At 40.0% G+C, this 12,935-nt stretch overlaps 1 protein-coding gene across 1 annotated transcript; it reads left to right on the plus strand.

The window, feature by feature from the left end:
- Window positions 1-4,199: 4,199 nt before the first annotated feature.
- On the plus strand, window positions 4,200-9,024 carry lsm6 (LSM6 homolog, U6 small nuclear RNA and mRNA degradation associated). Its single transcript, XM_053622085.1, has 4 exons — window positions 4,200-4,296; window positions 4,880-4,978; window positions 8,107-8,220; window positions 8,804-9,024. Exons 2-4 carry the CDS (start codon window positions 4,885-4,887, stop codon window positions 8,836-8,838), a joined length of 243 nt encoding a protein of 80 aa, XP_053478060.1. The 5' UTR covers window positions 4,200-4,296; window positions 4,880-4,884; the 3' UTR covers window positions 8,839-9,024.
- Window positions 9,025-12,935: the final 3,911 nt, after the last annotated feature.

Below are 12,935 nucleotides of genomic sequence, written 5' to 3' on the forward strand. Positions count from 1 at the left end.
ATTCTATTATTGTTCACTGTAAATGAGCTGGACTTGATCCAAACAACTGAAAAGACCTAACTTCAGGCACACACAATATCTATCTATAATGATGTAAACTACACCTAGGATTTAGCCCACACTTAGGCTAAAGGTTGTGTAGCCTTACAGAGATTTGTTTTAAGCCCTATGTCTAGAAATACATCTTGTACACTGAGACATTGTGAGTGCCAATCAGACGAAAGGTCACGGTTTGGGATTTTCCCTAATGAGGTCCAGGTGGAACAATGCCTAATCAGGTCACCTTTAAAAAACCTTTAACAAAGAGTTTAAGCCACGGCAAGAAAAAGGCCTCACTTTGTCAGTTTCTCTGCATCTCATAATGTCTTGCTCATAGTGTGATGCTGTTGGCACACTTCACACAGGCTATTCTGTGCCAACGTGCCACTCACTGTGGGTTAAAGCCGCTCCAGACTGGCAAGACAAATAATCTTCGGAGGTCTGGTCACCCTCAAGTGAGAGCTTGTTTCAGATGCTGTGTTCATCTCATGTTCATAGACATCACACCTACAAGTCTGTGGTGAACTTGTTCTGGCATCGGGTCCTCTTCACAGATGAACAGACGCAGATGGGAGGACCAAAGGAGAGGAAAGAGACGTGCTGATGGCTTAGTTCAGGAAGGCGACCCCTGGGGTGGCACCTGGGGAGCTGTCTGTGGGCTGATCCTCACCATTCAGGCAGAACGCAGCTCCACTTAAATGTCAGCAGGCTGGATATTATGGCTATGCGATGGCGTGGACTGTAAGATCAGGTGATGATGAGACTCTTTTCCTGCAAACGGACACCAAATTCATTGGTCTGTCCAAGAGAAACTCAGAGAGGGATAACGCAACTGCATATTCAGAGCCTCATTAGCACTACAAACCAGACAGATGAAGAATAGCCTACAAAAAAAAATTCCAGCTTAGCCTGACCAAACACAGACACACAAACACACAAGCTAGTCAAACTGGTAGACCTTATTTGCCAGTTGGTAATTGCTGGTACAACGGAAACCATTTCTGAAAAGTTATTTTAAAGAAATAACACAACAGTAAGGCTGGATAATATCAAACATTTATTTATTTATTTATGCACTCTCTGTGTGGAATTTCACATGTACTCCCAGTGTCCATGTGGAATTCCTCCAAGATCTATGGTCTCCTTCTACATCCCTAAAACATGCCAGAAGGTGGATTAGCTATGATAAATTGCCCATAGATGTTAATATTTGTGTGTGCATGGTGCTCTGTGATGGACTGGAGTCCCATCCAGGTGTATTCCTGCCTCACTCAGTGTTCCCAGGATTGGCTCCAGATCCCTAACCAGGAAAAGGCGGTTACTAAAGGTGCATGAAAAATTTAGTGAAGTCTTAAGGAAGCTGGAGAATATCTTATCCACTGGCAAAGACAGTCGACCAGTTTAACCATCTCGGACTGTATTTTGGCACCTGGTAGCCAACCAGACCAAGCTGGATTTTTTTTTCAGCAGGAAATTCTGCCCCAAGATTGACATATACCCAGAAAAAACATTATAACAGTACTCCTTGAGGTTCTATTATGTACCATGGTTAGAAAGGCATCCTCTAGATCCTCTAATTAATGGTATAAAAAAAAACCCCAAAGATTTAGCTTATGATGGAACTACCTCATCGACAAGCACTTACATTGAGAATTATTTTGTATTCCTGACATGAATGTATCTCGTTACATTTAGTGAACAAAAGACAGTGAAGGTAAACTAACAACACCTTTTGCACAATCATGAATGCATAAAAATACATAAAATGTAATACAGTAAGTAAAAATGGATTTGAGCTTTTATTTCCTGTGGAAATTGACTCCACAATTGCGACTGATATTATATTTACTGTACAGTTATGGAAGTAAAAAAAGTAGATCAGTGGTTCTCAACTGGTTTTGCTTCAGGACCCAAATTTTACATTGGACATCAAAACCCAACACTTCGCTAACGTTCTTTATCATATGGAAGTAAATGAAGGAGCGTGTATTAATATTGCATACGAATGTTCTTAATACTACTAATAATTAGCCATTCTACTAATATTACTAATAATACTACTAATACCCCCGTCCCCCCACACCTGAGATAACAGGAAATAAATCAACTTACATACTGAGTTGTTAATTTGTATATCATAAGTATTTAAAATGGGAAATATCAATTATTAAATGCAGTGCATATGCGTATTACAGTGCGAAATGAATGTTTCACATAACATCAATGTGAAAAGGGACCACTATAAACATAAATTTATGCACAAACATAGTCCTCAGTAAGTGCAATCTACCTAGCCTAACAAATAAAACAAATACTGAGCCAGATATTGAATTACAAATTGTACACTCAATATGAAAAATGCACAATTATTAAAATGAATAAACATAATGAGATTTAACAAGAACAGACATGAAATCACAGCCTGTGGAAATCAATGGGAAACCTGCATTTGGTTGTAGAGTTGTACAAAGTGCTTTCTGCTGAACAGTGCACACGTTTTTGAAAAAAAAAAATTGGAGACGTGTCCAGATCCTGTTGCTTTCTTTTGAAAAACTCGACAGGCTTTATGTCGTTATGGCTTGAGGGTTTTGTCTCAAAATGCCTTTTGAATCTGCGGTCTCCACAAACCATGCTTAACTTCCGTGCATAGTAATGCTATATTTTATGTAATCCGGGTCATATTTTTGTTTACCTTGAGTCTTTTTTTTCCCCCATATTTTTGAGGAAGAGGGAATTTCACTCTGTTTATCTATCGTAGCATCAATTGTTTATGGATGAATTAGCGCCAACATTTTATCAACTGCACAGCATGACATGACCAAATTTCTATTGGCTATAACAACAGCTAGTGTTCAGGAGTGTTCTTTGGAGTGTTTTTTTCCCTTCTTTCTAGCAGTCCATGACCCAATCACAAAGGCCCCACTACTCACTTTTGTGTCGAGATCCCCTAATTCAGTACCACTGAAGTAAAGTAACTGTAAAAGACTTTTTAAACACAGCCTATGTTCATGTTTCATATAGATAACAAAATTTACAGCACATAGATCTTAAAACAGGCCACTATAACTAGAAATCACATATAATCACTTCCATCCATCCATCCATCCATCCATACATACATACCGCTTATCCTACACAGGGTCAAGGGGGAGTCTGGAGAATAATCCCAGGGAACTCGGGGCACAAGTTGTGGGACACCCTGGATGGGGTCCCAATCCATCACAGGGCACAATCACACACTATGGACAATTTAGAGATGCCAATCAGCCTACAGCGCAGGTCTTTTGACTGGGGGAGGAAACCACAGTAACTGGGGGAAACCCCCGAAGCACAGCGAGAAAACTCCGCGCACACACAGGGCGGAGGCGGGAATTGAACCCCACGATACGTTTTAAATCTTATTACTTGTGCATTTATGTGTGAATCCGTTTAACATAACATACTTTAGACATCCTTTCCCCATAGATCATACATTGTAGGTTATGAAAAACTTACATTTTAATGAACATTTGCTCAACCTTATTACCTGAACAAATTCACCCCTATGAAATATTTGGAATATTCCAGAAGTTCAACAGGACATTTCTTGAAGATCATGAGAAGGGAAAGTTGCCTCATTTCTTCTTAATTTTCAATGATATTTTTCGATGATATAGTGTATGCAAATTATAGTTGAAAAGTAAAATGAATCTTTACGATGTCCTTTAGGTGATAATACCATTAGCACAGGTGCTAGTTAAACCGTAAATATATGCTAAAAGATGCGCTCTAAACTGTTACATATTTAAGAGCAGAGAGCAGTCGATGTAGAAAAATGTTAAAAAGAGATTGAGTTTGTTGCATGATATGGGGTAATACATTTTTGAATTGTTAAATGTGTGTTTTCATAGATTCAGTGGTGAAAACTGATAAACACTAAAGTTTAATTAAGAGTTACAAGGGCACAATCCTGAAATCATCCTTTACATGTTTCTTTGAATTATTTAGTATATATATATGCTGAATAACAAGGACAGTTTGAGTGAATAATTTATGTCAACAAGCACAAGCACACAGCAAATAACGCGAAGATGTTGCTTTACGGTCCTTAACGAGAAAGCAATACTTCTCCAGCCATGTTTAATGAAATGCGTTTTGCATTGTCCCGTGACGGCATCCGTACTCTATTTTAATCCTAAAAGCCGATTGGCTGAACACCGTCAGCGCTACAGTTCACCAAGACGTGCAGTAAACGTTGGAGCTAGCATAGCAACAGACGTAAGTATTAACAAACCTTACAGCATAGTTAGCTTTTATTATGTTTGGGTTTTAGCAGAACTATATTTAGAGCTATAGTTCAGCCGCATTTATACATATTCTATCATTATAGCAGATTCAATTTGTCGCATTCATATGCGGAGAACGTTTTTTTCTTGTTTTTTCTTCTCCTACCTGTATTCCGACAAAACGCCGCTTCCGGTATTAAGACTATCTAGCATATGATTGGCGGTATGCTAGTTGCGTTTGAAAAACTAGCCAATCACGTGACAGAAGGCTAGATTTGTCGGAATACAGGTGAGGATAAAGGGTGTTAGCGTGCTAAATTGAACGGAACAGCTAACTGTTGTAATTCTAAAACATCCATTACGTTACAGTTATAATTAGCGTGAAGTTAAGGAACAAATAATTGCATTGCAAAGCTAGATTATATAGAATTTATTCTTTCTCCACACACTGTAATGTGAATGTGCAGTGTGTAAATGACATTTGCTGAGTTTATGCATTGTGTAATGCACCATAACTCACTGTATATTGGTATATTGATTTTATGATTATGATCATATTTTTCTTTCTCCTTTAGTAAAAATGAGTGTACGCAAGCAGACCCCAAGTGACTTCCTGAAGCAGATCATTGGACGGCCAGTAGTGGTGAAGCTCAACTCTGGAGTGGATTACAGAGGTGAAGATTGCCTGTGGATGATCTACAGGTGTATCTCAAAAAAATGAGAATATCGTAGAAATGTAAAAAAAAAAAAAAAAAAAAAAATTCCCTGTAATTTAATTCAAAAAGTGGAACTTTCATATGTTCTATATTCATTACACATCAAGTGAAACATTTCAAGCTTTTCTTTGTTTTAATCTTGATGATTACGGCTTACAGCTCATGGAAATCAAAAATCCAGTATCGCAAAAAATATTAGAATAAAAAATTTATAATACAGAAATAAATGTCGACCTTCTGAAAAGTATGTTCATTTATGCACTCAATACTCGGTCGGGGCTTTAATCCTTTTGCACGAATTACTGCATCAATGTGGCGTGGCATGGAGACAATCAACCTGTGGCACTGCTGAGGTGTTCTGGAAGCCCAGGTTGCTTTAACATACTTTTCAGAAGGTCGACATTTCTATATTATAAATTCTTTATTCTAATATTTTGAGATAATGGACTTTTGATTTCCGTGAGCTGTAAGCCGTAATCATGAAGATTAAAACAAAACAAAACAAAAAAGGCTTGAAATATTTCACTTTATGTGTAAAGATGATATGTTCCACGTTTTTAATTAAATTACGGGGGGGACTAACTTTTCCACAATATTCACATTTTTTGAGATGCATCTGTAAGGGGATCTTAACAGCCATTACAATCCCTGGCAAACATGATGGAATCACCACACTTAGAGGATGTTCACCTGACTTATTTACTTTGTAGCAATTTAAAAAAAAAAAAAAAAAAAAAATCACAGATATGACACAAACCAATTTTTGTTTAATAGCAGAACTTTCTGTTTTCATAAAATATACCTTAAACAAGTTAAGTGAAATTACTTTAATTAATGGCATATTTTTTTCCAGATCAAGTAGAGGAAAAAATGATGGAATTGGTTGGTAATTTGCATTTCTAAAACAAAGACCAGCACAAGTCTAAAAATGCTAATTAGTCTGTAGTTTAAAGAGAGTGCTTACAGACCTATAGCTTGGACTTTTTGAAAGGAAACATCGCAACAACCAACAAGAGAGTTGTCCGTTGAAACAATGGAGAGGATTATAAAACTCCTTCAAGAAGGAAATCCGACACGGAGTCTGGCAAAAGATGTTCCCAGGTTGTTCCCAGTCAGCTGCGTCTATAATTTGGTGCGAGTATAAACAAAATCGGAAGGTTATAAAAGGAAAACGTACGAGTCGACGAAGAAAGACGTCAAAGCGTCAGGATAGAAAAGTCAAAGCGATACGGCTTGAAAATAGAAAAACAAATGAAAAACAAATGGGAGGAAACAGGAGTCAGTGCTTGTGACAGAGCTGTGAGATATCAGCTGAATGAAATGGGATTTACGTATAGAAAAGCCGCACAAAAACCAGCACTTAGACCTAAACAGAAGAAAACAAGGTCACAGTGAGCTAAAGAGAAGCAGTCATGGAGTGTGGATGATCGGATGAAAGAGATATTCAGTGATGAATCACGATTCTGCACTGGCCAAGGAGACGAGGCTGGAACTTTTGTCTGGTGCCGTTCTAATGAAACATATAAAGATGACTGTCTGAAGAAAACAATCGAATTTCCCCACTCATTTATGATACGGGGTTTCCTGTCAGGTAAAGGACCAGGGGAGACCTCAACAGTCAATGCACAGGTGTACACTGAAATTTTGGACACTTTTTTTTCTCATTCCATCGATAATAAATAGTTTTAATGATGATGATGAAGTCATTTTTCAGGATGATGATGATGCATCTTACCACAGAGTAAAGAGTCTTAAAGCTTTTCTTCAGGAAAGGCAGATCAACTCAATGACCTGGCCAGCAAACAGTCCGGATCTCAATCCCAGTGAAAATTTATGGTTGAAATTTAAAAAAATTGGTCCATGACAAGGCTCCATCCTGCAAAGCTGATCCGTCAACCATTGTTCGAGAAAGTTGGAACCAGCTTGATGGCGAATATTGTTTTTCATTAGTGAAGTCCACGCCTCAAAGATCTCCAGCCATCATAAAAGCCTGAGGAGGAGCAACAAAGTGCTAATTGAGATTTAAATTTTTTGTTGATTCCATAATTTTTTCCTCAACATTGAGTGAAATTTTTTTTTTTTTTTTTTTAAATTATATTTTTTTCCTCTACTTTATCTGGAAAAAAACCGTCATTAATTAAAACAATTTAATTTGTTTGAGATATGTTCCACGAAGCCAGAATGTTCAGCTATGTGAACATAAGTGTGGCGATTCCATAATGTTTGCCAGGGGTTGTCCATCTGACACAGTGGTATGAAATGTCGTTTCTCTCCAGGACCATGATGCAGCATGATAATCCTGACCACGTAAAATCCAATGCGGTACGATACAATAAACGAGTGGCAGGGTGACAGACCGCAGCTGTAGAGGATGACATTATAATAAACATAACGGCCATAAGGTCTTGAGTACGGTCCGGACGACAACTCGAACACGGCGTTTAAGAAGAAAGATTGATCTCGGAGGAAAATGTTTTACTTCAGTGCCAGGAGTGTCAGGTTTATAAAATATAGCATCGCAGAAAAAGAAGAAATTACCGCTTTAATTACGTAAATTGAACACGCCTAAATCTGAGAAGCAGCCGTGTGCAGAATCGGTCTGGTTTGTGTCAGGTCGGTGTAGCTATGTGTGGGTGCTGTCGTCAATGCTTTAAGCCCCTAATGATAATAAGTAAGGAGTACACTTGAATACACTGGGCTGGTTGTTTCTAAAGCCAAACATTCAGTTCAGCCAATATGTTTGTTGTGCTCCTCGCTTATTTGAATGCAGTTACATTTATATAGCGCTTTTATATGGCAGCCATAGTGCTCCAGAACGCCCACCACACACCAGCTATTACCGGAGAGGAGAGAGTGATGTCACCAAATCAGGGATGGAGATTACTAGAGGGCCATGATGGAGAAGGGCCAATGGTGGGAATTTCAGCAGGACACCGGGGTTATACCCCTAGTCTTTACGATAAGTGTCCTGGGATTTTTAATGACCACAGAGAGTCAGGACCTCGGTTTCACATCTCATCCGAAAGCCGGTTATATGAAGGTTGTGTAAGGTTTTTCCTCATCTGAACCTCCGTGTTCTTCTCCAGGTGTCCTTGCTTGCCTCGACGGCTACATGAACATCGCAGTGGAGCAGACGGAGGAGTACGTCAACGGTCAGCTGAAGAATAAGTACGGAGATGCATTTCTCAGAGGAAACAATGGTACGTGGTGAAAAATTCAGCCTCTGCATGGAATTGGATTGTGTTTCATATTCGAAGTTATTGACGAGTCAGGAATTGCCAGGGGAAAAAATATAGCGAGGTTACAAACATGCGTTATCGTTTCTATAGTAACAACATGCACGTCTTGCTGAAATGTACACGATGGACGCTCTATAAACAGATTTAAATTGTTTGTAATGACCGATATGGTCAAGTTTTAGTTCAGTTTCGTGGCTGTTCCACAACATTAAATGTAAGTATAAATGGGTTTCTACAAAATGCAATAATTCATTCTTTAAAGGCGCATTTGGTAAGATTAGTCTTTTTAGATTAGTTTTTTAAACTACTTGAGCTCCCACCCATGTCCACGAAGCTCCACCCCCAGGGTCTTAGGTGACCTGTAGAGTGTCTCTAAAATGACTAACTCACAAACGGGCATTCTGGACCAGAAGTTGGTTTCCCCAGCAGGTTTACTCAGCGACTTTATAAACTTATGCTAAGTTCTATCTAATTTTTTTTATTCTGCATTTGTTTTAAATTGTCATGTAACTTCTTTATCTAATGCATGTTTCCTGTTTTGTAGTGTTATACATCAGCACCCAGAAGAGGAAGATGTGAAATTGTTGCTGTCTGAAATGTGCCAGTTATTTTGCTGTTTATATTGTTTTTTTTTTTTGTTGTTATTGTTTTTTTTAGCACTAATATGCTTGTTTGTTTGATTCAGTGACTTCTTATTTTGTAAATGAAGGTTTGTATTGCTACTACACACACGTGTTGCAATAAAATCCTATTTTTCCCACTGAACAGTTTGTTGTGATATGTATTTTTTGGTTGTGATCGTGTGTTGTGTGTATATAGTGCAGTGTTTTTGCGTTAGTACTCCCAGAGCCTAACCCATTTGTACTAGCATGAGGATGTGTTTTGGTCGCTTACATTCTGTTTCTTTACATTCTGTTCCATTCCTTTACATTCTGTTTCTTTAAATCCTGTTCCATTCCTTTACATTCTGTTCCTTTACATTCTGTTTCTTTACATTCTGTTCCATTCCTTTACATTCTGTTTCTTTAAATCCTGTTCCATTCCTTTACATTCTGTTCCTTTACATTCTGTTTCTTTACATTCTGTTCCATTCATTTACAATCTGTTTTTCATTCTGCTCCTTTGTTCCATTCCTTTACTTTCATTTCCATTCCTTTCCATTCCTTTACGTTCTGTTCCATTCCTTTACATTGTTTCTTTGTTCTGTTCTTTTACATTCTGTTTCTTTACCTTCTGTTCATTTACATTGTTTCTTTCCATACTACTCTAACAATCTGTTGTATTCCTTTACATTCCGTTCTGTTCCTTTACAATACATTCACTTACATTTTTTTTTTCTTTTATGTTCTGTTCATTTAAATTGTTTTTTTTTTACTTTACAGGACTAATATGATCTGTTCCTTTATGTTTTATACCGGTTTCTTTTTGTTCTGTTTCTTTACATTCTGATCTACCCCTTTACATTCCATTCCGTTCCTTTGCATTCTGTTTCTTTAAATTCCATTCCCTTACATTATATAACTTTCCTTTGCATTCCTTGTGATGGCTAGACGACTAAGTCAGAGCTTCTCTGAAATGGCAGGTTTTGTGGGGTGTTCCCGGTGTGTAGTGGTTAGTACCTACCAAAAGTGGTCCAAGGAAGGACAACCGGTGAACCGGCGACAGGGTCATGGGTGCCCAAGGCTCACTGATGCGCGCGGGGAGCGAAGGCCAGCCCGACTGGTCCGATCCCACAGAAGAGCTACTGTAGTACACAGTGCGTTACAGCTTGCTGCATATGGGGCTGTGTAGCTGCAGACCGGTCAGAGTGCCCATCCTGACCCCTGTCCACCACCTACAATAAGCACATGAGCATCAGAACTGGACCATGGCGTAATGGAAGAAGGTGGCCTGGTCTTGTGGATGTCCAGGTGCGTGTGTTGCTTACCTGGGGAAGAGATGGCACCAGGATGCACTATGGGAAGAAGGCAAGCCGCAGAGGCAATGTGATGCTCTGGGCAATGTTCTGTTGGGAAACCTTGGGTCTTGGCATTCATGTGGATGTTACTTTGACACGTACTGTGCGACCTACTTAAACATTGTTCACCAAGTACAGTACACCAGACTAAGTACACCTCTTCATGGCAACGGTATTCCCTAATGGCTTTGGCCTCTTTCAGCAGGATAATGTGCCCTGCTACACTGCAAAAATAGTTCAGGAATGGTTTGGCAAAGAGTTCAAGGTGTTGAATCTGCCTCCAAATTCCCCAGATCTCAATCCGATCGAGCATCTGTGGGATGTGCTGGACAAACAAGTCCGATCCACGGAGGCTCCAACTCGCAACTTAAGGATCTGCTGCTAAAGTCTCGGTGCCAGATACCACAGCACACCTTCAGAGCTCTAGTGGAGTCCATGCCTCAACAGGTAAGAGCTGTTTTGGTGGCACATGGGGGACCTACACAATATTAGGCAAGTAGATTTAACGTTATGGCTGATTGGTGTACATTCTGCGCCATTACGTTCCTTACCTTCACATTCTGTTCCTTTTCCATATCATTTCCTGTTACTTTCCCCTTTTCCTTCTCCTGAAATCTGCCACCTGATTGTGATTGGTAAAAAAGGAAGTTCTGTGTTTTCCCTGCAGTGACCTAAGCTCTGAACGAGGAGCTTTTTAAAGGTGACCTGATTAGCCGCCGTTCCACCTGGACCTCATTAGGGAAAAGTCCAGCCGACGACCTTTCGTGTGATTGGCAAGTCGCAGTGTCTCAGTGCACAAGCTGAATCATTGCTCATAGGGTTTAAAACTAATCAAACACTCTGCGAAGGAGCGCAACCTCTGGGTGTGAAAATGTTGTGTTTTTTTTTTGTTCTCTCATTATTAATATTAACACGCGATATGATCTTGTTGCCATTTGAGACGAGGGCATGTAGGTCAGAGCGAGTTTATCTGATGACCCACATCTTTAATAGACCTGCGTATGCTGAACGTCGGAAACCCTGATTAATTACTGCAGCTCATATCAAAGCGCTCTTGCATTCTTGATTCTGATTGGTCAGAAGGTGTTGATTCATTTTCTATCACAGCGGCTCTGACAGTAGTTCTGGCTACAAGGGAAATCACGGGTTGCACAGGAATGCATTCGTTCTAGTGTGTTATCGTTTCTATGGTAACAACTTACACAGGGACTTGTATGGTGGACTCTCCACGTAAAAAATAAAACTGTTTGTTTATTTAACGTGTTTTTCATGTCTCCAGTGTCAGTAAAGCTGTAAATTTTTGCGACACTTTGCGCTCTTCATTTTTAAATTTTTTTTGTCTTATTAATATTAAGAGGAAATAAAAGAGGCTGAGGGGTGCACGGTGGCTTTAGTGGTTAGCACGTTCGCGTCATACCTCCAGGGTCCGGGGTTCAATTCCCGCTGGGTCCGTGTGTGTGCGGAGTTTGCATGTTCTCCCCGTGCTGCGGGGGTTTCCTCCGGGTACTCCGGTTTCCTCCCCCAGTCCAAAGACATGCATGGTAGGCTGATTGGAATGTCCAAAGTGTCCGTAGTGTATGAATGGGTGTGTGAATGTGTATGTGATTGTGTGCCCTGCGATGGACTGTCCAAGGGTGTACCCCGCCTTGTGCCCCATGCTCCCTGGGATAGGCTCCAGGTTCCCCGTGACCCTGAAAAGGATTAAGTGGTAGAAGATGGATGGGTAAAAGAGGCTGGTGAGAACGTGTGTGTTTATAACTGCTTTAACGTATGTGATGATAGGAACTACCTTGTGTCACGGACTCTACACAACGTTAAAGTAACTATAAATGGATAAAACTTACAATGTGTCATTTTATGTTGGCAAATTTCTGTGGCGTGTGTGTGAAACTGCTGTGGTGTGTGTGGTTGTGTTTGCACTGCTTTTTCACTCCTGAAATGGCTTTCGTATAAAAAACTTCTTCTGTCTGACGTTCGTGTTTTGTCCACGTCAGGTTTTGACATCTCGGTCCGTCCTATGTGTGCCTGGTTAATTTAGCAAACGAGCCTGAGCTCTGTGTCATTTCATTCGGCCAAGATAAGGAAACCCAATAAACATATGACTCATTAGGCTGTTAATGAGCTACTTTTGAAACGCTTTGAGTTTTCTCAGCATGGAGAGGCTTTACTAGGACCCATGTTTTCTTTCTGCTGTACGCGCACGCTCTCTGGCCCCGAAAGGGAGACAAAAGGCTGCCAAGGTCAGGCCTGAGCGCAGGATGAAGGACGCTGTATTGATTCAGCTCTGTCTGTAACAGGAGAGAGAAAGAGAGAGAGCTCGAGCTCGAAGGATCATTACGGCAACTGTGGCGCAAATGTTGATCCTACTGTAATCAAAGACCTCAAGCTCCCCCTGCGCCCTTCCTCGCAAACAACCTCGTCGCTTTGCTTGAAGCCTAATTAGCACTATTTGCAGCAACGGTCTTACGGCTAAATGGACACTGTCTTATTAGGGCGACTCTAATGACCCTGCAGAGTGCGTCTCAGATGCAATCTGTTGTCCTGGTTCATTCGTTCTGTGCTTCTTTATCATTTACATGCAGCTTTAATTAGCCTGCATGCCTAAGGTGAACGGATTAAACAGAGTCTCTTCGTGCTGTGGAGCCGATTGGGTTTTTTTTTTTGTTTTTGTTTTGTTTTGTCGTTTCAGGTGTTTGTATAGTGAAGCTCTTTTGCATTA

Source organism: Ictalurus furcatus, chromosome 3 (genome assembly GCF_023375685.1).
Source record: "Ictalurus furcatus strain D&B chromosome 3, Billie_1.0, whole genome shotgun sequence".
NCBI classification, from domain to species: Eukaryota; Metazoa; Chordata; class Actinopteri; order Siluriformes; family Ictaluridae; genus Ictalurus; species Ictalurus furcatus.